Raw genomic sequence first — 27,618 nt, 5'->3', positions numbered from 1 at the left:
GCCTGATGACCGGGAGAGTTGGCTCCATAAATGAGTTGGTCAAAAAGTTGAATACATAAAAGGCCTTGGCCAGTCTCTCAATGGAAGATAACATCTGGAGTACCCCTCTCAGTTGATCAAGGATCCTTTTGATAGAACATTGGGCCCTCTCGACTATGGACTGTCCTGTGGCGGAGTGTGGCATGCCTGTGACATGTTTTATACCCCAGTGGACAGAAACTTTTTGGAATCAGTGTGAGGTATATGCAGGAGCACTATCAGTTTTAATTTCCTGTGGAACTGCTAAGGTGGAAAAAACTAAAAAATAATGTTTTATAGCATCTTTTGATTTTTCACCAGCATGGGCAGAGGCAAAAATCTCACTGGAAAAGATTTTTATTGAGACCTGGGTGTGTTTTAGTCTGCCGAAAGGGGCTTAGTGTGTGGTGTCTGATTGCCAGATGTGGAGACTCTCTAGTGCTCTTGGATGACTCCAGCTCTGGCAGAAGCAAGGGCATGTTTCTGGCAATTTGGGCAGGTGGCTACAATTGATCTTGCTGGGTCTCGGGTAATTTTGAACATCATGTGCAGCACAGAAATGGTTTGATGGTAGAATTGATGGCTTATCTTTGCCTGTTTAAAGACTGTCTGAGGCGTATTGCAGTGGTTCAGATGTTTCAGGTAAGCAATTGAGGTGCTCTGGAGTGAGAACTAAGTATATATTCACAAGGTCTCTTCCTGCAAGGGAGCACTGATGTTTTCTAGCTTTCCTGATTAGTTGTGTAATAACTCTCTGTTGCGTTGTAATCATTTTATAAGGTTGGTGTGCTCTGAAGACACATTCAATTTGTATTTGGGGATCTGAGATAGCTGAGTCCCCCTGAAACAATAATGTATGGAATTTTGGACTTACACCAAGGATTGCCAGGGAGAGAGGAAAATCAGGGTCGTGTCTGTGTGCCTGTTTAGTGGGCTTCCCTGTCCTCATTGTTGCACTCACTGTGTACTGTCACTGTAACCCTCTTCTACTCGCTCCACTTTGACGCCACGTTGCTCACCCGGCCCTCACAGTGGCAGTTGCCGCTGTGGTGCTGCTGCAGAGGGGACAGGGACAGCTCGGTGCCATTGTGGAGCCCCTCCAGTTTCTTCCCCTCATGGTAAAATGACACCAAGATGACCGTGTTGTTCCGCCAGCCCTGTCAGCGCAGTGTCACCGTGTCCCCCTCCAGCAGTGTCCCTGCTGGCACCTGCAGCACCAGCCAGTCTAGGGGACAGAGCAGTCCTGTCATACCTGATGGCACCGGGACCCCCTCATTAGGTGCACCAGGGGTCCCCAATTCCAACAAAGGGTTCCCCCACTCTGGAATTCTCTGGGATTTCCCCAGAGCAGGGGACAGGCTCTGGCCACACAGGAGGTAATCCATGGAGCCGAGCCCACCCAGAGCCATTGGGGTCCCTGGAGGTACCAGCTGGAGACACCTGAAGCCCCCTCACCATCTAAGACTCTCACAGCAGGGCTACGCCCGGTGCTGGGTCTGTCACATTTGTACGTGCCACTCTCGGTAACAGTGAGGCGGTCAGGTCCCTCCTGCCCCCAGCGCCGTCTGTTCTTGTACCGGGTGGTGGCACCAGCGGTCCCCGAGCCCTGGCAGGTCAATGTCACCCGGTCCCACAGCACCACCGGCCTCCAGGGAGGCTCCACCAGGAGCTGGGTGGTCTGGGCACCTGTGGGTGACAGAGGACACCAGCCTGCCAGGGCCAGTGTGGGGCTGGGGACAGCAGGGTGGGGCCATGGCATCCCCCGAGGACTCACCAGTGAGGCTGAGGGCCTGGGCTGGAAAGGAGAAGGGACAGGGCTGGGTGGGGGTGGCACTGCAGGGAAAACAGCACAGGGGCAAGGGGTGTGGGGACTGTCCCCAAACTGTCCCTGTGGGGACAGAAGTTCTTGTGGGAAAATGTGTCTGGGTGGTCCCCAAAAGATTTGGCAAGGCAGGGGGACATGTCTGTGTCACAGCCACCCGTGCATCACATCCCTGTTGCACAGACGCCTTGGGAACAGGGACACTGAGGCCACCCCGGGCTGAGGCAGAATATGGGGACACCGTGGACATCTCGGGGAAGAGATGCTTGTCCAGGTCACCCCCACCAGCTCATGATCCCATCCCCATTAGCCCATCCCCATGGCCACATCCTCACCATTCTTGTCCCCTTCTGTCCGTTCATCCCAGTTCCCTTGTCCCTATGCCCAGAGCTCCCTAAGCCCAAAGGTGCCAGTCCCCACATTCCTGTCCCCACATCCCCATCCCCAAATTCCTGCCCCCCTGTTCCTGTCCCCAAAGCCACCCTACATCCCCAGTCCCACCAAGGTCCACTGTGGGTAACATGGCTCTGCTGGCATTGGGGACCTCAGGGGACCCTGCAGCCCCCCTGTGCCCGCTGCCCTCCCCATCCCCGGGGTGTCAGGCCTGTGCCTGGGGCACTCACCCCACTATTGCAGCGACTTGATGAGCGTTTCTCAGGGTGAGAGAGATGGAAGAGAATCTTGGTTCATGATCAGAAGGCTGGATTTATTGACATATGAAATATAATACATTATGACTATATTAAAAGGAATAGAGAGAAAAGTTGCAGAAGCTGCTAAGCTAAGAATAGAATAGAATCCAAAAACAAGAGAGTTCTCTGTGACTGTTCCAGAGAGCTTGTCCTGTGATTGGCCCTTAATTGTACACATGGAACATGAGCCAATCTCAGGTGCACCTATTGCATTTCACAGCAGCTGATAATTATTGTTTACATTCTCTTTCTGGGGCCTCAGCTTCCCAGAAGATGAAAAAATCCCAAAGAAAGGATTTCTATGAAAAAATGTCTGTGACACCCCACAGGAGCAGCGCCACCTTCCAGGCCATCCCAGTGTCCCAAGCCATGTGCACTGGCTGTCACTCGCTGCTGTGGCCACCGCTGCCCTGGCTGGCGGCTCTTCGGATGAAGGAGAAAGAAGTGAGGTCACGTCCGTCCCCTTGGTGGGGGCAGGGTGGCCACAAGCTGGGCACAGGCTGGGGACAAGACTGTATGGCACATGGTGGGAAATGGGGTTCTCATGAGTGGGGAGCTCAGGGGGTTTAGGGACCTGAGGATGGGTGTCCAGGGGAATGGGGGATCCCAGGGAGGGGGTCCCTGGGAATGGGGGTCCTGAAGATGGGGAAATCACTGAAGATTGAGGTGCCATGGGAATGGAGGTTCCTTTTGATGTTTCTTTACTTGCTACTTCTCAATGTGTTCTTCTCATACAGATCAGATACCCCACCAGTACATTAAATCAACATTAGCTATTTCACAAAATTATCTGAGTTATTCTCATCATTGTCACTTAGTTACACAAATAAAGGCACTAGCTACTTCTGCAACAGTTAATGTTATAACACACAGCACATTGTCTCTATCTTGATCTTTTGTGAGAGCCTAAACTATAACATAATAATCACACTTAAATATATATTCTACACAGGGATTAGGGTAAAAAGGTGAAAAATAGTAGTGTATCAAAAGCAGTTAAAAATAGGTTACAAACTGTATTATGTCAAAATAATTGGGGGAAACCAATATACTGAAAGCCAATGACAGAGGAGGGGTTTGTGACAGGGGACAAAAGAATTCAGAGCCTCCTGAAAGCTGCTTTGGCCATCAGAGCAAGGAAGGTCCAGGGCCCTGCCAGGTTCTTCTGGTGGAGGTAACGTGCTGGGGGGAGTGTTCAGGGTTTGTTCCTTTTTGGGCGCTTTCCCTGGAAATCTTTCCTTGTGTGACCCTTAGGACTCTGAACCTTGTTCCTGTTTCTGTTGGTTTTATTCTCTGTCATTGCTGTTTCAGGAAATTGTTCTTCTCTCAGCCCTTTGGGATCTTTGTGCCCCCACAGGGAGGCAGAGGGGCAGTTTTAGTGGCAGCACACACACGAGTGGGTGCCCATGGGCAGGGACACCCAGTTCCCCCCAGTGTCACAGCACATTCCCGTAGATGTCACCGAGTTCCCGCGGTCGCCCCTGGGGTCCCTGCAGCTCCGCGTAGGTCACCTGGGGATCCTGGAGGGTGGTGGCACGTGGGGACACTGCGAGAGACACGGGCTGTGGGATCTGGGTGGGGTGACACTTGTGGGTGACCTGTCCCTCTGTGTGTGTGTCCCCCGTACTCACTCCCTGCCCTCTTGGTGACCACAACGTGGGTGTACAGCAGCTCCCCCTCCTCTGGGGGGGCGGGAGATCCGGAGGGGCCCTGAGTGAACAAAGGGGTTGTGGGGAAGGGGATGGGAGGTCTTGGGGTTGGGGTAAAAGGGGAGAGTGTGGTTTGAGCCCCCTACTCACCTTTCCTGCTTCTTCCTGGCGGCTGCAATGGAAGCAGGGGAGGACTGACTGTGGGGTCCCAGGGCCCTGACCCCTCTCAGGATTCCTGAACCCCTTCAAGACCTCCAAGTATCCCTGAAGCTCGCCAGAATCCATGAGCCTCCCCAGTGTCCTCAGACAACTCACACTCAAGAACCCAAATCCCAGGAGGGACAGAGACTCCCCCAAAATACCCCAGGGCCTTGGAAAGAATCCCCAACATCCCTGCAGGACCATCCAGCACCTCCCAAAACCCTACAGGACCCCTAGCCAATGTCACAATTGTGGTGCTATGGGTATTTCCCTATGGTTTCTCCAATTCTGTGGGCCTCTACAGCTCCCTGTAGAGGATCCCCCCATTGTCACCCACCCACACTGTGCCACAGGTGCCAGGTCACAATGACACGCAGGAGCAGGAACAAAAGGGCCCCACCGACCCCTGAGGCCACTGCAAGAAACAGAGGGGGTCACATTAGGGTCACCCATCACCCCAGGGGTCCTGCACTCCCTGGTGACCCCACCTATGTCACCCCACCTGTGACCCAGGGTGAGCCAGGTGTCACCTCCAGGGCCAGCTCAGGGCTGAGTGCCCAGAACACGCGGTGCCCGTCCTGTCCCAGCTGATTGGTGGCCATGCACTGAGAGGTGCCCGAATGTCCCACATCGATGTCCCTGAGCTCCAGGACGGGACCCTGGGTGACCTCCTGCCCATTGTGCAGCCAGGTGAAGGTGACAGGGGCTGAGCCCACCTGCACCGAGCAATGCAGGGTCACGTTGTCACCTGTGCGCTCCTGGTGTAACAGGGGACCGAGCATGATGGTGGCATTGGCCACGGGCACTGCAGGGACAGAGATGCGGCTGGCACATGGCGAGGTGAATGGGGGTGCCATGGGTGGGGTCATGCCCAGATCGAGGGTCCCGCTCATGGAGGACGGTGACATTCAGGAGGACACTCTCGGCCACGCTGTCCCCATCGCTTACCCAGCACCGGTACTGGCTGTTGTCATTGTCCCCAACGTGGTGCAACACCAGGCAGGGTCCGGTGCCCGACAGTGCCCCTGAGCCCTCCCGGTGCCAGGAGAAGAACAGGGGACCTGTCCCCATGGCCACCGCACAGCTCAGCATTACTCGGTCCCCCAGTGCCACCTGTACCCTTGGGGGCTGTGCTGACAGGGACACCCCTGTGGGCGGGACACCTGTGGGAGAGGGGACACCAGGGGACAGTGAGAGACCCGGGGGGTGTCAGGGAGGGGCAGGAGAACTCTAGTGAAGGAGAGGGTGTGCAGAGATTGGGGGAGGGAGGGTTAGAAAGGAACATCGAGGGATGATAAGGGGGTCAGGGAGGGAACACCTGGAGAGGAAGATGAGCAACACCAGGATGGGTACAGGGACCCAGGGAGGGGGTGGTGTCACCTGGGGAATGTGTGGAGACTGCAGAGAGGGGTGACGGGACCCAGGGAGGGGTGAGGGGACCTGCCCTGTTCTCGGCTGTTCTAATGGCCTGGAAAGGCTCGGGATGGCCTTGGGGCTGCCTGCGCTCCAAAGGATGAAATGAGTCTTGAATTTTTTCTGTTCTTCAGTGTTGTTTATTAATTCTTGTCTACAATATTTTCTCCCGGCCTGACAGAGGTCCGCACAGCAAGCCAGCCATGAGCACACTGACTGCCCTTGGGGCGGTCGCTTATTTTCATACTAAAAACTACGTGTCAGATATTTACTTTTTCTCCCCAATACCTTTCACCCTTATTGACAAGTGCACATTCAGTAAGAACCAATCTCAAAGTGCCACTGTCACCACTGAAGATGGATGACAAGAAGAAGAAGAAGAAGAAGGACAGGACACGCTCTAATTCCTCCATTTTGTCTCCTAGAACCCCCCTGTATGGGGATTCTAAAACTTGTGTTTTCACATTATAATTAATCTATCCCTTCAGCATTTTTCCCCATGTGATCCTCCCATCCTCATACAGGTGTTGTTTCCTGTGCAGGATCAAAGTCTAACCACCAAACACTTCTGGCAACGTTCCAGGACCTCTGAGCCCCCCCAAGGGTTGTCTTGGTAACTCTGCACATCAGGAATGTGCTGAGTTCCCACAGGGACCCAATGAGGGATGGAGGGAAACATGAGCCAGGAATAGGGGGACCTTGGGAGGGACCTGCAGCAAGGATTGCAGGAGACGGCAAAGGTGTCAGAGAAGGATGGGAGTACCCATGTAGGGGCTGGAGGTCCCAGGGAGGGACCTGAGAAAGGATATTGGGAGCCAGGGAGTGATCTGGGAAAGGTTGGGTGGCCCAGAGCAGGCGTCAGGGAGGTCTGGGGGGTTCCAGGCAGGGTGGGGGACCTGAGGCATCTGTGGGGGCTCCCCGTGCTCATCCCCTCACTCACTGTGCACCGTGACGCGGAGCCGGGTGCTGCTCTTCCACACGGCCCCCGCCCCAACACTGCACCTCACAGACATAATTCCCCAGTTGGGACACCCCCATGGTGGGCACCAGCAGCTGTCGGGACCCTGTGGGTCCCCCACCACCTGCCTCTCCTGGTAGAACACGTGCAGGAGAGGGGCTCGGGGACGCAGGGGGCTGGGGGTGCTGAGGCAGCTCAGAGTCAGGGGGGAACCTACATTGAGCTCGGGGGGACCCTCCAGCACCGGCACCGTGAAGAGCTCTGGGAAGGTGAGGGGAGGTGAGGACTGTGACTCTGAGTCTGCTGGGAAGTGGCTTTGGGATTGTCAAGATATTGGAGTTTCAGCCACAGGGGTGCTCACAGTGCACTTTCACTGTCACTGGTGCTGCTAGCCGTGACTGCCAGGACCCCACCAAGCCCTCACATCTGTAGCGGCCACTGTGGTGCAGCTGCAGAGGTGAAAGGGACAGCATGGTCCCCTTTAGGGACCTCCCGAGATCCTTCTCTTCTCGGTAAAACTGCACCCTGGTGAGATGGTTGTCCTGCCGGCAGCGGCAGCGCAGTGTCAAGGTGTGCCCCTCTAGCAGTGCCTGTGCTGGCACCTGCAGCACCAGTGGGCTCTGGGAGAGGAAGGTCACATCTCACTGATGAGACCGGGCTGAGGTGGGTGCCAATAGCACTGGGGACATCCGGGTGCTCTGGGGTGCTCTGGGGTGCACTGGAATGTCCCTGTGGGCAGGGCACAGGCCCTTGCCACACGAGGGATGTGAGGCCACTCATGGAGCGGAGCCCACCCTGTCCTCTCAGGGGCCATGTTGATCTTTAAAGATCCCCCTCATCATCTAAGACTGTCACAGGGAGGCTGAGCCCGGTTCTCAGTCTGTCACACGTGTAGGTTCCTCTCTCGGTGACACTGAGGTGGTGCTGTCCCTCCTGCCACCAGCACTGCCTGTCCTTGTACCAGGTGGTGGCACAGGCGGAGCCCTGGCAGGTCAGTGTCACCCGGTTCCACAGCACTGCTGGCCTCCAGGGAGGCTCCACCAGGAGCTGGGTGGTCTGGGCACCTGCGGGTGACAGGGGACACCAGCCTGCCAGGGCCAGTGTGGGGCTGGGGACAGCAGGGTGGGGCCATGGCATCCCCTGAGGACTCACCAGTGAGGCCGAGGGTCTGGGCTGGAAGGGAGAAGGGACAGGGCTGGATGGGGGTGGCACCATTGGGGAAAGCACCACATGGGGGATGGGGGACGGGGGCTGTCCCCAAAGTGCCCTTGTGTGACATAGACCCCTTGGGGACAGAGACACTGCAGGCACTCCTTGCTCAGGCAGGACACTGGGTCACACTGTGGACACCCCTGAACTGGGGACGCCATGGTCACCCCATGCTGGCACAGGTCACCCCCACCAGGCCCATGATGCCTCTGCAAATCCTTGCCCCAACATTTTTGTCCCTACATTCCTGTCCCTTGTTCCCATCCCCTCGGCCACCCCATGGCTCTGGTCACCTCATGCTCTGGCTCTGCTGGCATTGGGGGCCTCAGGGGACCCTGCAGCCCCCCTGTGCCCCCTGCCCTCCCCATCCCCGGGGTGTCAGGCCTGTGCCTGGGGCACTCACCCCACAGGAGCAGCGTCACCTTCCCAGCCATCCCAGTGTCCCCAGCCATGTGCACTGGCTGTCACTTGCTGCTGTGGCCACCGCTCCCCTGGCTGGCTTCTCTTTGAATCCAGTAGAAGGAAGCGAGGTCACGTTTTGTCCCCACGTGTAGGTAGCCCTTGGTGGGGGCAGGGTGGCCACAAGCTGGGGACAGGCTGTGGGTAGGATGGGGACAGGATGGGGACAAGGCTGGGGGTGACATGGTGGGACATGGGGTTTGCAGGACTGGGGGGCTCAGAGGGTTTGAGGAGCCAGGGCTGGGTGTCCAGGGGAATGAGGGATCCCAGTGGAATGGTGTCCCTGGGAATGGGCGTCTGTCATGGTTTAGGCCATGGTCCTGGAGAGAACCAAGGTCCTGGGGGAAGGGAGAATTCAGGGGTTGGAATTACCAGGAGGGGGTTCCTCGGGAATGGGGTGCTTGACCATGGAGATCCTGGGCAATGTCAGTACTGAGATGGGGGTTGCAGAGAGGGTGGGACATAAGGGATGGGGGTCCCATGGTTTTCCAGGGAAATGAGGGTGCCAGGGATGGGCAGTGGCTGGGTGAGCCCGTGGGTCTCAGCTACTTTATGGGGTGCTTCAGATTTTGGGGTGACCCAGAGCCAGCTCATCCCCCACAAGGTGCCAGAGGCCTGGGGGTTGCCTCAGACAGATTCCGAGGGACAGTGGGTCGGTGTCCCCACACGCCCAGTGACTCTGCCCTCTCTTCATTTCCATTTCCATAATTTTATCCCTCAATTTCACAACCCCCTGAGTATGTGGCTTGATGATCCTGAGCAGGCCCCGAGCAGAGAATGGGTTGGGGGAATCCCAGGGTGGGGCAAGCAAGACTGAGGGGTTTGCAGGGAGGGTTGGGGAGGCTGTGAGGGGTGAGGGTATCTGGCTGTGCCTCCCCAACATTTTCACTTTCCTGCAGCAGAAGGAAGACGCCGTTTGTGCTGAGTGTCACATGGTGGTGGGGGAAGGGTCTTTCCTGGGGAGCACATCCAGGGGTCTCCTGTCCTGGGGGGATCCTGTCCCAGGGAGGACACATGCTGGACAAGGGGGTCCTGTCCTGGGGGATGGCAACTCTAGGGGGCTCCAGACTTCTCCATTCTTGCTCATCCCCTGCCGGATCTGAGCCAGCAAGACCAGCTGGGGAATGGAGCCCCAGCCAGGAAGGGGCTCCCAAACTCGTGCTCCTTGAAGCCAGTGGCCATCCAAGGATGGGGCCCAGCCACGGCCCGGCCCCACTGCACAGGGATGGCCATTGCCCAGCCCTGCTCTGGCCAGCCCCAGGGGGCAGCCAGCACCTGAGTGTCCCCCTGCCCCCTTGGCTTTGATTCTGGCAGCTCTAGAGCTGCTGCAGATTTAAGAATTCTTTGGAAGAAAAAGGCCTGCCTGTGGTTTCCTCAGCCCTGCAAGAAGCACAGACCCCAAAGGGAGCCCAAGCAGTGGCTCTGTGAGGGCCTTTAATGGTATTCAGAGCAGGGCAGGCTAGAAACTCACCCTGCAGGGGCAGCTGTGGGGAAACCAGTCTGGAAATGCAGCAATATATAATTTTGTCCCTGTGCCCAAGGGACTGAGAGAGCTCCAGCATTACTGAAAATCCCACACCAATCTGCTCAACAGCCTGACCTGGACCCTCCTCCTCCTCCCTGCCTTGCTGTGGATGGACAGTGGCCGGATGCCCGGCACCCACCACAGCCGCTCTCTCACTGCCCACCGCACCTGGATGGGAGAGAAAATTGAGCAAAGGGTTCCTGGGTTGAGACAAGGTCCAGGAGAGATCACTCATCAAATCCTGTCACTGGTAAAACTGCCTCGGAATTAGAGATATGAGTTGAATTTATTGCTGACAAAATAAGAGCAGGATAAGGAGAAGTCAAATAAACTCCTCAGTACACCTTCCCCCTGTTGTGAATGACAGTGTAGTCATTGACTTTCACTACTATATTGGTTATTGCAAATTATTTTGATGTGATACAGTTTGTAACCTATTTTTAACTGCTTTTGATAGACCACAGTTTGTCAGCCTTTTTAACCTAATCCCTGTGTAGAATATATATTTATAGCATGATAAATATATTATAGTTTAGACACTCATAAAATATCAAGATAGAGACAATGTGCTGTGTATTACAACATTAATTATTGCAGAAGTAGCTAATGCCTTTATTTGTGTAACTAAGTGACAATTATGAGAATAACTCAGATAATTACGTGAAATAGCACATTGTGAAATGTTCATATAATGTACTGATGGAGTATCTTATCTGTATGATAGGAACACATTGAAATGTAGCAAGTAAATAAACATCAAAAGAGAGAATGAGAAGACGAATTTACCACTGACCGTTCAGTTATCAAGAACTGTCAAACCACAGACCAGGGGGGTCTTGTGAGGACATAAAATATATAAATTTAATCCGAAGTATGGCATGTATTGTATGAAAATGAATCAAGGGTCAAATCCAGCAAAAAATTCCCAGAATATGTAAATTGGAAAGAATGTTTGAATATATATAACCCTCCTGAGTATGTATTTACCAAATACAAATGAAAAGGTACATAAGGAGAATTGTTGTAGTTAACTGTGTGCCTCTGGCAGTTGCCAACCACCCAGCATGCTGTTTGCTGTCATTTTTATCCATTATTAAACATTTACACATTTTAAAGAGTGAGTCCTGTTTCTCACACAGTTTAATCAAAAACCATTATTTTGGGTACAATAAGAGAGAAAAATGTGTGTGCACTTCCCCAGCACTGGCAGGGGGAATGAGGAGCCCCATGGGGTGCTGTGAAGAGGAAGAAGGGACCCCTGAAGGGAATCAATGCCCCCAGTGCCCCCCAGTGCCCCCAGTGTCACAGCACGTCATCGTAGTCACAGCTGTCACAGCTGGAGTCACAGCTGTCCCTCGTGGGGTCCCAACAGCTCCGCATTGGTCACTTGTGGATCCTGAGGTGGGGCAGGGGTGAGAGACACCCGTGGAGGTCCTGAAAGTGACACTGGTTATGGGGACCTGGATGGGGGTGACACTTGTGGATGACGTGTCCCTGTCCCCCCCTGCACTTACCCTCTGCCCACTCGGTGCCCATGATGTGGGTGTTGAGCAGAGTCCCCTCCTCCGGGGGAGTCCTGGGGGGGAGGGGGGGGGTCTGGGTGGTGTCTGGGGAGGGAAAAAGGGGAGTCCCAGCCCAAGACACCTACTCACCTGTCCTGTGGCTTCCGAGCAGCTTCAAGGAAAAAGGGAGGGGGTGACTGTGGGAACCCCGGGGCCCCTGAACCTTCCTGGGACCTCAGCAGCTCCAACCACCAATGGGACACCCAAATCCCCACAGCAGCCCTGATTCCCAATGGATCCCTGATCTCTGCCCTCACTCTGGTGCCTCCCCCTTACTCCAGGACCCCCAACACGCCCCCCTGTCACCCACCGCAGCAGTGCCACCAGTGACAGTCCCCGATGACAGCCAGGAGCAGGAGCAGGAACAGGAGGGTCCTGCCGACATTCACAGCCACTGCTGGGGACAGAGGGGATGGTGTCAGGGTCACCCTGAACCCTAGGGGTCCTGAACCACCTGGCGACACCATGTGACCCCACCTGTGACCCAGGGTGAGCCAGGTGTCATCTCCAGTGCCACCTCTGGGCTGAGTGCCTGGAACACGCGGTGCCCGTTCTGTCCCAGCTGGTTGGTGGCCATGCACTAGTATCTGCCCGAATGTCCCACATCGATGGCCCTGAGCTCCAGGAGGGGACCCTGGGCGACCTCCTGCCCATTGTGCAGCCAGGTGAAGGTGACAAGGGTTGAGCCCACCTGCACTGAGCAGTGCAGGGTCACGTTGTCACCTGCACGCACCTGGTGTGACAGGAGACTGGGGGTGATGGTGGCATTGGCCACGGGCACTGTGGGGACACAAACAGGGCTGAGGGCACAGGGAGGGGCTGGCAGCCGGTGTGCGGGAATAGGAAGAAGGGGGGATGGGTGTGATAGATAATGTTGGGGATGGGGTCCCACCACAGAGGAATGTGGGGACTCAGGGCAGAGGTGGAGGAACCCAAGAAAGGTGTCTGGGGGTCACAGAGGTCCCCAGGAAGGGGAGCTGAGGGGTCTCTTGGGATCCCCATGCCCATCCCCACACTCACTGTGCACTGTGACGCAGAGCCGGGCACTGCTCTTCTGCACAGCCCCCCCTCGGAGCGCACCTGGCAGCTGTAATTCCCCGAGTGGGAGACCCCCACAGTGGGCACCAGCAGCTGCAGGGACCCTGTGGACCCCCCACCACCTGCCCGTCCCAGTGGAACACGTGCAGGAGGGGGGCACGGGGCCGCAGGGGGCTGGGAGTGCTGAGGCAGCTGAGAGTCAGGGGGGACCCCACAGTGGGCTTGGGGAACCCTCCAGCACCGGCACCGAGAAGCGCTCAGGGAAGGAGAGGGGAGCTAAGGACTGTGACTCTGAGTCTGCTGGGAGGTGGTGTTGGAGGTGTCAGGAGATTGCAGTTCCAGCCGTGGGGTGCTCACTGTGCACTGTCACTGTCACCGGCGCTGAGAGCACCCACAAGGACACGTTGGAGCTCATCCAGCCTCCACAGCAGTAGCGGCCACTGTGGTTCAGCTGCAGAGGGGAAAGGGACAGCACAGTCCCATTGAGGGACCCCTACACCTCCTTGTCCTCATAGCAGAATTGCACCTCAGTGACCGACATGTTCTCCCACTCCCTGTGCCCCCTCCCCAGTGGTCTCTGTGTCACAGAGGTCAATCCCCAGAGTGTCAGGTCTGTGCCCAGGGCACTCACCTCACAAGAGCAGCTCCACCTTCCCGGCCATCCTGGTGTCCCCAGCCATGTGGACTGGCTGTCACTCGCTGCCAGGGTGGCTGTCTCCTGGGTGGTGGCTCTATGGCCAAAGGGGAAGGAAGCAAGGTCAGGTCTCTTCCTCATGTGTAGGTGGCACCTGGTGGTAGCAGGGTGACCACAAGCTGGGGACAGGCTGTGGGCAGGGAGGGGACAGGATGGGGACAAGACAGAGTAGCAGAAGGTGGGACATGGGCTTAGCAGGAGTGAGGTGTACAGGGTGTTTGGAGAGCCAGGGATGGGTTCCAGGGAAATGGGAGCCCAAGGTATTGGGTCCCTGGGAATGGGGGTTCTGAGGAGGGGGAGTCACCAGGGATGGAGGTGCCATGGGAATGGGAGTGCCCAGGGCTGGGGGAACTAAGGGATGGAAGTCCCAGAACAATGAGGGCTCCAGGGACTTGGGGTCAGGGGATGGTTGTCCTAGGTATGAGGGGAGGGTACCAGGGGAATGAGGGATCCAGTGGGCATGAGGGTTCCTGGGAGAATCAAAGTTCTGGGGAAAGAGGAATGTCTGGTAGTGGAATGAATGGGAGAGGGTTCCTTGGGAATGAGGTTTTGGGCCATGGAGATCCTGGGGAATGTGAGTACTGGGATGCGGTCCCCGGGACAGGAGGACTGAAGGAATGGGTGTCCCATGGTTGGGTTCCCAGAGGAATGAGGGTGCCAGAGATAGGCAGTGGCTCGGTGGGTCCATGGGTTGGAGCCCCCTCCCTGAGTGCCTCAGATTTTGGGGTGACCCACAGCCCAGCACAGGCCTTGAAGTGTGCCAATGGCCTGGGGGTGACACCAGGGAGATTCTGAAGGGCTCTGTGTGCCCCCAGCTCCCAGGGGCTTTTTCCACTCTTCATTTCTATTTCCTCCCTTTGATCCCTAAATTTCACAATGCCCCAGTTTGTTCCTTGATTATTCTGGGAAACAACAGAGCAGGGAATGTGTTGGGGGAACCCCAGAGTGGGGCTAGTAAGGGTTAGGGGTCTGCAGGCAAGGCTGGGGAGGCTGTGGGGGATGGGGGTGTCTGGCTGTGTCTCCCAACACTTTCACTTTTTCTGTCCTGCAGAAGAAGGAAGAGGCAGTTTGTGCTAAGTGTCAGATGGGGGGCGGGGGGAGGGGAGTGTTCTGTGATGGGGGGCTCCTGTCCCAGGGGGGACACATGCTGGACAAAGGGGGTCCTGTCCTGGGGGATGGCAGCTCCGGGGGGCTCCAGATTTCTCCATTCTTGCTCGTCCCCTGCAGGATCTGAGCCAGCAAGAGCAGCTGGGGAATGGAAGGAGCTCCCAAACTCCTGCTCCTTGAAGCCAGTGGCCATCCAAGGGTGGGGCCCAGCCATGGCCCGGCCCCACTCCACAGGGATGGCCATTGCCCAGCCCTGCTCTGGCCAGCCCCAGGGGGCAGCCAGCACCTGAGGATCTCTCCCACCCCCTTGGCTTTGATTCTGGCAGCTCTAGAGCTGCTGCAGAGGTGGGAATTCTGTGGGTGGAAAAAGGCCTGCCTGATTTGCTCAGCCCTGCAAGAAGGACAAAACCCAAACAGAGCTCAAGCAGTGTCTCTGTGACGGCTTTTGATGGTTTTCAGAGCAGGGCTGGCTGGAAACCACCCCTGCAGAGGCAGCTGTGAGGGATCAATTCTGGAAATGCAGCAATTGATCATTTAATCCCTGTCTCCAAGGGACTAAGAGAGCCCCATAACTACTGCAAATGCCACAACAACCCGCTCAACAACCTGACTGGATCCTCCTTCTTGAACAAAACCAGCAGCCCTTTGGAACCTCATGGAAAGAAATTTTGGGTTCTGGTTTAGCTGCCAGACAAGAGGGAAATGTGGGAAATACTGAGCAGTGGCTCTGCCCTATGACCATGATGGGGCTGTGGGGAGTGATCCTGTTTGGATTCCAGGTGTTCCCAAAGCTGCTCCTTCCCTGCCCTCCTCATCTGCACAAGGCATAGGGAATAGACAGGGCTCTGCCCCACACCTGCTGCACCCCTTTCCAGGGTACCCCTCCACCTCCCGGAGCTGTGGGAGCCTTACTCTGGCAACGCTCAGTCCCGACACATCGCGACAGTGGCTTCGGGCACGCTGTCACAGTCAGTTTGGACACCCCGTGACCGTCCCGGCACTCGCAGCGCGATGGCGAATGGGCCCCTTCCCGGTGCTCCGGGACCACCATTGCGGTCCCTCCTTTCTGCAGACTCCACCACAGGGTCTCTACTCCCCCGTGTCCTGGGGTCTCCCCTCTGCTGTTTCGCTCCCTCCACGCTCGGGGCTCCCGTGTGGGGTCCTAGTCCCTCCATCCCAGCCCCTCCAGCCGCTCACCCCCCGGCCCCTCCGGCCGCGCCCCCCTGACAGCCCCAGGGCCGGCACCGGCAGAGGCTGCCGAGCCCCTACAGGGTGAGACGTTCTTGGGGAAGTGCCGGCTGTGCGGGGCCTGGGTCCTTCACACCATCCTTGCCCGCAGCACTCGGGCTCCAGCAGGCCCGGGCTGCTCTTTTGGGATGTGCCAATCGCTCCTGGAGCCCTGCCCTTTGTTGAGAATGAGCCTGGGAGCATCCGAATCATCCCCGGGTCCTCCTGTGAGGCTGTGCCTGAGCACTGAGAGATTTGGGAGCCAATGGGTGTCACTGTTCTGTCTCAAAATCTGGGGGCAGCTGGAATGGCAAGTGGTGCCCCACTGTGGCCCAGCCCCTGGGGGCCTCATCTGACCACCCTGCAAAATTTTCGTCACTCTTGCTCCACCTGCATGGCCAGATGCTTTTCCCATGGGAAACCTCCTCCTCCAGCTGCTCCCGCCTCGGCCGCTGCTCCAGCTCGGCCCTCCTGGAAGGCCAGCAGGAAGCACCAGCCACATGGCACAGGCACTGAATCATCCCCAGCACCAGCAAAAATCTTCCAGGCAGTAAAGAAAGGTCCTTGTGGGCAGAGCTGGCAGCATCTGACGCCCAAATGGTATCAAATATTGCCTTGTGTAGCCCAAAATCCCTAGAAGATGCAGCAAAGCCATCTGTTTGTGCACCAGGATGATTTAGGAGCACAGCTGAACTTCAGTAACTCCAGCTATAATTACAACACCTCCTTAAGAGTCTGAGCTCCCAGAGCAGAACAGGGGCATTGGCCCAACCAGCTCCAGTTTTGCCCCATTTTGGCCTCCCAAGGCACTGCTTCCAGCCTAGGCTCTCCCTGTGCTCTAGCTGCAGCTCCAGAGCCCTCAGGGCTGTGGCTTTGCTTTCCTCCTCTTCCTCCTCCCCCTGTGTCTTCTGTGTCAGGACCAGCAGCAGTGGCCCAGGAAGAGCAGGAACTCCAAAAGTGCTCTGGAGCCCCCTGAGGAGCCCAGGCAGAGTCAGCACCAAGTACCAGCTTTCCTCAACGTCCCAGGGCAATTCAACATTTCCAGAGCGACTGTGACAGGACTGAAAGAGGAAAAGGGAGACAAAGGCTGAGGACTTGCAGGAATTGTGGTTTAAAACCACCAGAGCTGCTGCTGTGGACCCGAGACCTGCCTGGGGTCAGGCACTGCCTTCCTTCCATTCAGGATCATGGAGAGCAGTGGCGAGTGTTCTGCAGGGCGTGTGCCTGGCCCTGGGACACTGCTACGCTGCCAGTGGGCACTGGGATCCAACCTGCTGCCTTGGCGGCTTCTGCTCGCTGCCGGTGGTGGTGCCAGGACCGATTGGTGCCCTTGAGTTTGCAAAAGAAACAATTTCCCCTCCTCCCTCCCGTCCGAGGCCGCCATGGCCCCTGAGGGGATGGAGCTGGACCAGGGCGCCCCCTGCTGGCTGGGAGTGCTCCCTGCTGCGCCCACTGCTGGTCGGGAGTGTCCCTGCAATGTCCCCTGCTGGCCGCAGTTATAACTGCCACAAAAACCAACAGCACTGAGTGGAAGGGAAAGTTCTGGGTTTGTGTTGTTTGTTTTGTTCTGGTTCATCAATTTCCCAGGAAACTGCTGTTATTCCTTTTCCAACATTTTGGCCTGATAGTCCCACAATCTTTGAAATTAAAGCAAGCTTTAGATATGGGTCTTCTTTCCATTTCAGGAATATCCCACTTTCCTTGGCAGATATTTCTCATTTAAATGGGTTGCCAGCTCCTGGGTTCCAGTATGGATGGGTCAGACACCCCAAGAGAAGACCCAATCAGGGACTTGGCCACCTCATGCTCTGCCTTTTAAGCCAGTTGGAACACCAAGGGCCCTCTCCCCAGGTGGCATTTCTGGTCACCCAGCCACTCAGGAGCTGGCTTTGCCAGAGCATCACCCTGTCCCCAGTGTGCCATGGCTGACAGACTGATGGACAGATGGAGCCCTGTCTCACCAAAAGCAAGGCCTGACCCACCATACACACGAGTTCCAAAATGTCTCCAGACATCAAAATTTCCAGTCGCTGACACCCTGCCCTGTACCATGGCCTGATTCCGTCTGCCCTGGAAAAGGGGGAGGCTCTGGAATCCCCACAGGACCTTTGTGAGTTCCTCATTTGGGGAACACAGCAGAGGAGGGGTTTGGGACAGGGGACAAGAGAATACAGAGCTCCTGAAGGCCGCTTTGGCCATCAGAGCAAGGAAGGTCCCGGAACCTGCCAGGTTCCTCTGGTGGAGGAAAACTAGAGGAAATATTTGAAGTTTATTAGTTTTTGGTGACTTTCCCCGGAAATCGTTCCTTTTGTGACAATTCAGACTCTGAACTTTGTTTCCGTTGCTGTTGTTTTTGTTCTATCTCATTGCTGTTTCTGGAAATTGTTCATTTCTCAGCCCTTTGGGATCTTTGTGCCTCCACAGAGAGGGGAGGGGCAGTTTTTGGTGGTAGCACACACAGGAGTGGATGCCGATGGGTGGGGACCCCCAGTGCCCCCCAGTTTCCCCCAGTGTCACAGCACATTCCTGTGGATGTCACTGGGTTCCTGGGGTCGCCCCTGGGGTCCCTGCAGCTCCGTGTAGGTCACCTGGGAATCCTGGAGGGTGGTGGCACGGGAGGACACTGCGAGAGACACGGGCTGTGGGATCTGGATGACACTCGTGGGTGACGTGTCCCTCTGTGTGTGTCCCCCCCGTACTCAACCCCTGCCCTCTTGGTGACCACGACGTGCATGTACAGCACCTCCCCCTCCTCTGGGGGGGGCTGGGAGATCCGGGGGGGGCCCTGAGGGAATAACGGGAATGTGGGGGAGGGAATGGGAGGTCTTGGGTGTTGGGGTAAAAGGGGAGACTGTAGTTTGAGCCCCCCACTCACCTTTCCTTCTCCGTCCTGGACTCTGCTGAGGCAAAAGTGGTAGGGTGACTGAGGGGACCCTGGGCCCTGACCACTCTCAGGATTTCTGAGCTCCCAAAGGACCCTAAATTTTCCACAGGACCTCCAAGCATCCCTGATGCCCCAGATGAACATCCCCACCGCCCCTGACCAACTCAACCTCAAGAACCCAAAGCCCAGGAGGGACAAAGACCCCCCAAACGCCCCCAGGGCCCTTGAAAGAACCCCCAATATCCCTGCAGGACCCTCCAGCACGTCCCCGATCCCTACAGGACCCCCACCAATGTCACAATTTTGGGCCTGTGGGTGCCAACCTATTGCACCCTCTTCTTTGTAGGCCTCTACAGCTGAATGGGACCCCCGTCCCCCCATTGCCACCCACCCACACGGTGCCATTGGTTCCAGGCCACAATGACACCCACGAGCAGAAGCAGGAAGGAAAGGGCCCCACCGACCCCTGCGGCCACTGCAAGAAACAGAGGGGGACACATCAGGATCACCCATTACCCCAGGGGTCCTGAACACCGCGGTGACCCCATGTGACCCCACTTGTGACCCAGAGTGAGCCAGGTGTCACCTCCAGGGCCAGCTCAGGGCTGAGTGCCCGGAACGCTCGGTGCCCGTCCTGTCCCAGCTGGTTGGTGGCCACGCACTGGTAGGTGCCAAATGTCTGCCATTGATGTTCCCAAGATCCAGGAGGGGACCCCGGGCCACCTCCAGTCCGTTGTGCCGCCAGGTGAAGGTGACAGGTGCTGAGCCCACCTGCACTGAGCAATGCAGGGTCACGTCACCTGTGCCCATCTGGTGTGATCGGGGGTGATGGAGGCATTGGCCACGGGCACTGCGGGGACAGAGATGCGACTGGCACTGGGCAAGGTGGGATGGGGATGCAGGTACTGTGGGTGGGGTCATCCTTAGCCCAAGGGCTCTGGTCTCCCAGGACAGCGACATTCAGGGTGACACTCTCTTCCACGCTGTCCCCGCACTAGTGCTGGCCGCTGTCATTTTCGCCATGTACCTCATCTCCAGGTGGGGGCCAGTTCCCAGTGGTGCCCCCGAGCCCCCCAGTTCCAGGAGAAGGACAAGGGACCTGTCCCCATGGCCATTGTGTAGCTCAGCACCAGGCAGTCCTCGAGTGCCACCTGTCCCCTTGGGGGCTGTGCCCACAGTGACATCCCTGAGAGCAGGACTCCTGCAGGAGGGGAGGCACCAGAAGAAAATGAGGGACCCATGGAGGGTGGGTGGGAACGGGGAAGGGGGATCCCACTGAGGGAGAGGGGGTCAGAGATTGAAGGGGGCTTGGAAAGGCACCCCCAGGAAGGATGGAGGGTTCAGGGACCTGTCATCTGGAGAGGAAGATGGGGAGACACCAAGAAGGGTATGGGGACCTAGGAAGGGGATGGTGGAACCTGAAGACCATGGGAGAAATCAGAGAGGGCTGTGGTTGAACCAGGGACAGATGAAGGGACCCCAGTGAGGAATGGGGGGACACAGAGGGTGACCCCAGCAGTAACGGGGGGACATGGAAAAGCATTAAAGGGAAAATGGGGGCACCCACGTAGGAGTGGGGGATCTGGTGATGTACTCAGGAAAGGATGGGGTACCCGGGCATTTATGGGGGAACCAGACCGTGATGGGGGACCCAAGGAGGCTGTGGGGGCTCCCCGTGCCCATCTCCACACTCACAGTGCACCGTGATGTGGAGCCAGGTGCTGCTCTTCCGCACAGCCCCCCCTCAGGGCGCACCTGGCAGCTGTAATTCCCCGAGTGGGAGACCCCCATGGGGGGGAACCAGCAGCTGCAGGGACTCCTGCGGGCCCCACACCACCTGCCCGTCCCGGTAGAACACGTGCAGGAGGGGGACTCGGGGCCGCAGGGGGCTGGGGGTGCTGAGGCAGCTGAGAGTCAGGGGGAACCCTGGATGGGCTCGGTGGAACACTCCAGCATCAGCACCGAGAAGAGCTCTGGGAAGGAGAGGAGAGGGAGATTTATGAGCCCAAGTCCCTGGGGAGGGGCTGTGGGGGTGTCGGGGTGGGGGCTGTGGAGTGCTCACCGTGCAGTCACTGGCACTGGCACTGACTCTGGGGTTATTGGGGACCTCAGGGGACCCCACAGCCCCCCTCTGCCCCCTCCCCATCTCCAGGTTTCAGGCCCGTGCCCAGGGCACTCACCCCACAGGAGCAGTGCCACCTTCCCGGCCATCCTGGTGTCCCCAGCCATGTGCACTGGCTGTCACTCGCTGCTGTGGCCACCGCTCCCCTGACTGGCGGCTCTTCAGATGACTGGGAAGGAAGCGAGGTCACGTCTGTCCCCACATGTAGGTGGCCCTTGGTGGGGGTAGGGTGGGGACAAGATGGGGCAGAGAGGGACCTTGTGTGACATGGTGGGGACATGATGTTGCCAGAATTTGGCGTCTGAGGTGGTGTAGGGAGCCAGGGATGGGTGTCCAGTGGAATTGGGTGCCCCGGAATGGGGTCTCATGGGAATGATGGTCCCAAGGGTTGGATGGACTCAGAGTCAGGAACGAGGGTCCCAGAAAAACTTGGCCTCCAGGGATGTGTGGTCATGTGATGGTGGCCAAGGGATGGGTGTGCAAGGGGAAAGGGGAATCCTGTGAGAATGGGAGGTCCTGGCGAATCAAGGTCCCCAAGGGAAGGGGGATCCCAGGGACTGGAATTACCAGGATGGGGTTCCTTGGTCTTAGATATCCTGGGGAATTGCAGTCCAGGGATGGGGGCCCCAGGGAAGAGGGACTGAAGGAAATGGGATCTCATGGTTGAGTTCCCAGGGGAATGGGGGTGCCTGGGATGGGCAATGGCTGGGTGGGCACAGATGTCACAGCTCCTTCTCTGGGTGCCTCAGATTTGGGCATGACACAGAGGTCAGCAAAGCCCCCTTGGGATGCCCGTTTTCTGTGCAGGCATCACAGGGGGTTCCTGGGTAGTAATTCTGTGCCTTCCCCTATCCTTGACTTTTCTCTCTATTTCTCTTTTTTCCTTGTTTTTTGCACTTTTTGCCATATTTCCTCAACCCCAGTTCCTGGCTCAGCAATCCTGGGGAGCACCTGAGCAGGGAAGGGGTTGGGGGACACAAGGGAAGGGGGAAATGGGGAGAGGGGAGTGCAGGAAAGGGTGTGGAGACTTTGGGGGATTGGGGTGTGGGGCTGTGACCCCTGAAAACTTTGACATTGTTATTCCCGGACAAGAGGGAAGAGGCCGTTTGTGCTGAGAGTCAGATGGGAAATGGGGGCAGTCTCTGTTCCTGGGGTAGCACATGAAGAGGTGTCCTGTCCTGGGGGGTCCTGTCCCAGGGGGTGGCGGTTCCAGAAATGTCCCTGCACATTCCTGGCCAGGTGCCTGTCCCAGGGGTGGCACATCCTGGGGACCCCTGTCAATGCAAGGGTGGGGCCCAGCCATGGCCCAGCCCCACTGCACAGGGATGGCCATTGCCCAGCCCTGCTCTGCCCAGCCCCAGGTGGCAGCCAGCACCTGAGGGTCCCCCCTGCCCCCTTGGCTTTGATTCTGGCAGCTTTAGAGCTGCTGCAGAGGTGAGAATTCTGTGGGTGGAAAAAGGCCTGCCTATGATTTGCTCAGCCTTGCAAGAAACACAAAACTCAAACGGAGCCCAAGCAGTGGCTCTGAGAGGGCCTTTGATGGTTTTCAAAGCAGGGCTGGCTGGAAACACCCCCTGCAGGGCCAGCTGAGGGGAAAGGAGTCTGGAAATGCATCAATTGATCATTTTGTCCCTTTGCCCAAGGGACTGAGAGAGCCCCAGCACTACTGCAAATCCCACAACAATCTGCTCAACAACCTGACATGCACTCTCCTTCTTGAACAAAACCTGCAGCCCTTTGGAACCTCATGGAAAGAATGTTTGTGATCCGGATGTGCACACCAGAAGAGAGGGGAAAGTGTGAAAATATTGAGCAGGGGCTGCACACAAGGGGCTGGGGAACAGGGGTGTCACAGCAGGAGCAGGGAGTGTCCATGCAGGGGAATTCAGGGCAGGCTGGAGGAGTGGATTTACCAGGGAATCAGACTCTGAGGCACACACAGGCATTTCCACAGATTCCTGTGCACTGTCCCAAGGATGGACAGAGCTTCTCCTCTTTCTTTGGTACCCCCACGTCTGCCCTGTGTCTCGTCAACCATTCCTGGTGTGACCCCATCCCCGACATCCCCTATCACATCCATGCCCCATCCCAATACCCCCTACACCAGCTGCCAGCCCCTCCCTTTGCCCTCAGCCCTGTGTCCCCGCAGTGCCCGTGGCCAATGCCACCATCACCCCTGGTCCCCTGGCACACCAGGTGCGCACAGGTGACCCCGTGACCCTGCCCTGCTCAGTGCAGGTGGGCTCAGCCCCTATCACCTTCACCTGGCTGCACAATGGCAAGGAGGTGGCCCAGGATCCCCTTCTGGAGCTTGGCAACATCGATGTGAGACATTTGGGCACCAAGCAGTGCATGGCCACAAACCAACTGGGACAGGACGGGCACCACGTGTTCCGGGCACTCAGCCCAGAGCTGGCCCTGGAAGTGACACCTGGCTCACCCTGGGTCACAGGTGGGGTCACACAGGGTTGCTGGGCTTTCAGGACACCTGCATTTGAGGGTGACCCCGATGTGTCCTCTCTGTCCCCAGCAGTGGCTGTGAATGTCGGCAGAACCCTCCTGTTCCTGCTCCTGCTCCTGGCTGTCATCGGGGGCTGTCACTGGTGGCACCACCATGGTGGGTGACAATGGGTTGGATAAGAGGATCCTGAAATGAGGGTAAGCCTCCAGAGTGGGAGCAGAGATCGGCAGCACCCAGGGCCCCTCAGCTGGGGGACACTGAGCCTGCAGTGACCTCAGCTGGGTGTCTTGGGGGATTTGGTGGGAATTTTGAGATTCTTGGTTGGGCCACAGGGCCTTCTCTGGGTGGGCTTTGAGGAATATTGGGGTGACACTGGGAGCTCCTGGAGGATTTGGGGAGCTCCTGCAAGGATGTGCAGGTATGTTTGGGATCTTTCTGGGGTCCTGGAGGAGTTTACGCGTACCCCTCCCTGCTTGGGGTCCTGGGGACACCCAGAGGAGGGGGCTGTGCTCAACACCCACATCATGGGCACCGAGTGGGCAGGCGGTGAGTACAGGGGAGAACAGGGACACATCACCCACAGGTGTCACCCCCCAACCAGGTCCCCACAAGCGGTGTCTCTCTCAGGGCCCCCACAGGTGTCCCGCGGCCCTGCTCCTCCTCAGGATCCACAAGTGACCAACGCAGAGCTGTCAGGACCCCAGGAGGGACAGCAGGACCCCTGTGACTACGATGATGTGCTGTGACACTGGGGGCACTGGGGGGCACTGGGGGGCACTGGGGGCATCGATTCCCTTCAGGGGTCTCTTCTTGCCCTTATCAGCTCCCCATGGGGCTCCTCCTTTCTCCTCCCTGGGGGAGCTGGGGGAGCACACGACGTTTTCCCTCTTATTATACCCAAAATGCAGTTTTTGGTCAAACTGCATGAGAAACAAGGCTCACTCTTTAAATTTTGTAAATGTAAAATAAGGAATAAAAGGGACAGTAAACAGTGTGTTGGGTGCTTGGAAACCGCCAGAGGCACATGCATAACTACAGAAATTCTCCTTACATAGCTTTTCATTGTAATGGTTAAAATACATACTCAGGAGGGTTATAGATATTGAAACATTCTTTCCAGTACACATGTTCTGGGAATTCTTTTGCTTGGTTTGACCTTTGATTCATTTTCATACAGTACACACCATACTGCAGTGTAAATTTATATATTTTATGTCCTCACAAGGCCCCCCTGTTCTGTGGTTTGACAGTTCTTGATAAAAGAAGGGTCAGTGGTAAATTCCTCTTTGCATTCTTCTTTTGGATGTTTATGTACTAGCTACTTTTCAATGTGTTCTTCTCATACAGATGAGATACTCCACCAGTACATTAAATCAAGAATATCTATTTCACAAAATTATCTGAGTTATTCTCACCATTGTCACTTAGTTACACAAATGAAGGCATTAGCTACTTCTGCAAAAGGTGATGTTATAACACACATCAAATTGTCTCTATCTTGATATTTTGTGAGAGCCTAAACTATAATGTATTTATCACACCAAAATATATGTTCTTCACAGGGATTAGGGTGAGAAGACTGACAAATTGTAGTGTATCAAAAGTAGTTAAAAAGTGATTACAACCTGTATTATATAAAAATAATTTGGAAAAACCAATATAATAGTGAAAACCAATGACAACATAGTTATTCTTAACATGTGTGAGGTGTATTGAAGGGTTTATTTGACTTCTCCTTATCTTGCCCTGTGCCCACCCAGCCACTGCCCATCCCTGGCACCCCCATTCCCCTGGGAACCCAACCATGGGACCACCATTGCCTTGGTTTCTCTCCTCCCTGGGGACCCCCATCCCCAGATTGCCATTGCCCAGCACCACCATGGCCTTGATCCCATCCCATGGGCTGCTTCTTCCCACAGAACCCCTATTCCCAAGGCCCCCCTTTTTCACCCTGCACCCCCAACCCTGCCACCCACATGCCATGACCCCAAATCTCTGGGGACCATGTTCAGGGAATCCCTGAATGTCCCCAGGCATGGTGACCCCAATTCCCCTGGACCCCCAATCTCCTGCAAAAGCCATCCTTGGTTCCTCACATCCCCTGAGCCCCCCACTCCTGGCAACAACAGCCCCAACTATGTCCCCAGACTGTCTCCACACCCTCCCTACAGCCTGTGCCCAGCTTGCGGCCACCCTGCCCCCACCAAGGGCCATCTCTATGTAGAGAAGGACCTGACCTCGCTTCCTTCCCCTTCATCCGAAGAGCCGCCAGTCAGGGGAGCGGTGGCCACAGCAGTGAGTGACAGCCAGTGCACATGGCTGGGGACACCGGGATGGCCGGGAAGGTGGCACTGCTCCTGTGGGGTGAGTGGCACGGGCATGACACCCCTGGGATGGGTAGGGGAGGGGGCACAGTGGGGCTGTGGGGTCCTCTGACGTCCCCAATGCCAGCAGTGCCAGTCCATGTTACCCACAGTGGACCTTGGTGGGACTGGGGGGTGTAGGGTGGCTTTGGGGACAAAAATAGGGAGGCAGGAATTTGGGGATGGGGATGTGGGGACAGGGATGGGGGGACTGACATCTTTGGGCTCAGGTAGCTCAGGGCATAGGGACAAGGGAACTGGGATGCAGGGACAGAAGGAGACAACAACGGTGAGGATGTAGCCATGGGGATGGGATCATGGGGATGGAATCGTGAGCTGGTGGGGGTGACCTGGGCACCAGCATGGGCTGTGTCTGTGGTGTCCTCATGCCCAGGGTGTCCACAGTGTCCCCATGTTCTGCCTCAGCCCAGAGTGGCCTCGGTGTCCCTGTTCCCAAGGTGTCTGTGCCACATGGATGTGGTGCACAGGTGGCTGTGACACAGACATGTCCCTCTGCCTTACCAAATCTTTTGGGGAACACTCCCAAGCACTTTCCCACAAGAACTGCTGTCCCCATGGGGACAGTATGGGACATCCCCTACACCCTGTGCCCCAGGTGCCTCTGTCCCCACAGTGCCACCCCCACTGAGCCCTGTCCTTTCTCCCTTCCAGCCCAGACCCTTGGCCTTGCTGGTGAGTCCTCGGGAGATGCCATGGCTCCACCCTTCTGTCCCCAGCCCCACACTGGCCCTGGCAGCCTGGTGTCCGCTTTCACCCACAGGTGCCCAGACCACCCAGCTCCTGGTGGAGCCCCCCTGGAGGCCAGCGGTGCTGTGGGACCGGGTGACACTGACCTGCCAGGGCTCGAGGAACACCGGTGCCACCACCTGGTACAAAGACAGCACTGGGGGCAGGAGGGACCTGACAACTTCTCTGTCAACATGGAAGGCACCTACTGGTATGACAGACCCGGCACCGGGTGCAGCCCCCCCATGACAGTCTCAGATGGTTAGGGGGGTTTGGGTTGAGCCCCAGGCTGGCCCCCACAGGGACCCCGAGGGCTCTGGGTGGGCTGAGCTCCATGAGTCGTCTCCTGTGTGACCAGAGCCTGTCCCCTGCTCTGGGGACATCCCAGAGCATCTCAGAGCGGGGAAAACTCATGTTGGAATTGGGTGGGATCCAATGGGGAAATCCCCATGAAAATGGGACCTACAGTTTGACAAGTCCCCCTCTGTCCCTCAGGCTGGCTGGTGCTGCAGGAGGTGGCGCAGGCTCTGTTGGAGGGGGCCACACTGACACTGCTCTGCTGGGTCAGGCAGAACAAACCGCTCAGTGACATTTACTTCTACCATGAAGAGAAGCATCTTAAGGGGCCCCATGATGGGACTGAGCTGTCCCTGTCCCCACTGCAGCTGAACCACAGTGGCTGCTACCGCTGCAAGGGCTATGTGAGCCATTTAGTGTTCCAGTGGAAGGAGTCAGAACTGGTGACAGTGACAGTGCACAGTGAGTGCAAGGATGGGGACAGGGAAGCCCATCATCCTTCAAGGGTTTCCCCACCACTGCCTGAATCCTTCATCCCTCCCTTTACTCCTCCCTGTGTCACACAAAATTTCCCAAGTCCCTCTTGGTTTCCCCCATGACTGCACAGTTCCCACTTGAGATCCCTCATCCCTCTCTTTGTCTTCCCCATCCCACCCTGGATTCCCCACACCTTCCAAGGTCCCTGCTTCACCCTCTTGCCTCCCTTCCTTCCCTGGGTCCACCCGCCCATCTCTAAACCTCAAATCATTCCCTGTGTCTCTTCAGTCTCACTTGTGGTTCCCCATTCCTGCCTGGGTCTCTCCACCTTTCCATGGGATCTCGCCATTGTCCCCAGGTCCCAGCATGCCTCCCAGGGTCCCCTTCTGCTCACTGGGATCCTGTCTGCTCCCATCCAATCCCCTCTTTCCCCTCCTGTGTCCCCCTGCCCATCCTGGGTCCCCAATCCCTCCTGTGTCCCCCTCCCACAGGAGTCCCGCCCTCGGGGGTGTCCTTGTCAGCACAGCCTCTGGGGGACAGGTGGCACTCAGGGACCCCCTGGTGCTGAGCTGCGCAGTGGCCATGGGTACAGGTCCCATGTCCTGCTCCTGGCACCAGGGGGGCTGGGGGCACTGCTGGGCACCAGTCCCAGCTTGGAGCTGCACCATGTTGGGGACAATGACAGTGGCCAGT

The 27,618-nt window shown here is 57.0% G+C and overlaps 1 protein-coding gene across 1 annotated transcript; it reads right to left on the bottom strand.

Annotated features, from left to right (window-relative positions):
- Window positions 1–1,004: 1,004 nt before the first annotated feature.
- LOC131095006 (Fc receptor-like protein 4) lies at window positions 1,005–8,396 on the bottom strand. Its single transcript, XM_058042596.1, is given in 12 exon segments — window positions 1,005–1,175; window positions 1,490–1,624; window positions 3,978–4,078; window positions 4,164–4,282; window positions 4,332–4,353; window positions 4,720–4,797; window positions 4,885–5,189; window positions 5,278–5,545; window positions 7,115–7,397; window positions 7,603–7,817; window positions 7,906–7,926; window positions 8,366–8,396. Coding segments are annotated over 12 exon segments (1,749 nt in total).
- Window positions 8,397–27,618: the final 19,222 nt, after the last annotated feature.

The sequence above is a fragment of the Melospiza georgiana genome, chromosome 32 (assembly GCF_028018845.1).
Source record: "Melospiza georgiana isolate bMelGeo1 chromosome 32, bMelGeo1.pri, whole genome shotgun sequence".
Taxonomy (NCBI): Eukaryota; Metazoa; Chordata; class Aves; order Passeriformes; family Passerellidae; genus Melospiza; species Melospiza georgiana.
Note: the sequence above shows the minus strand (reverse complement) of the source record. Positions and strands in the feature narration are given on the sequence as shown.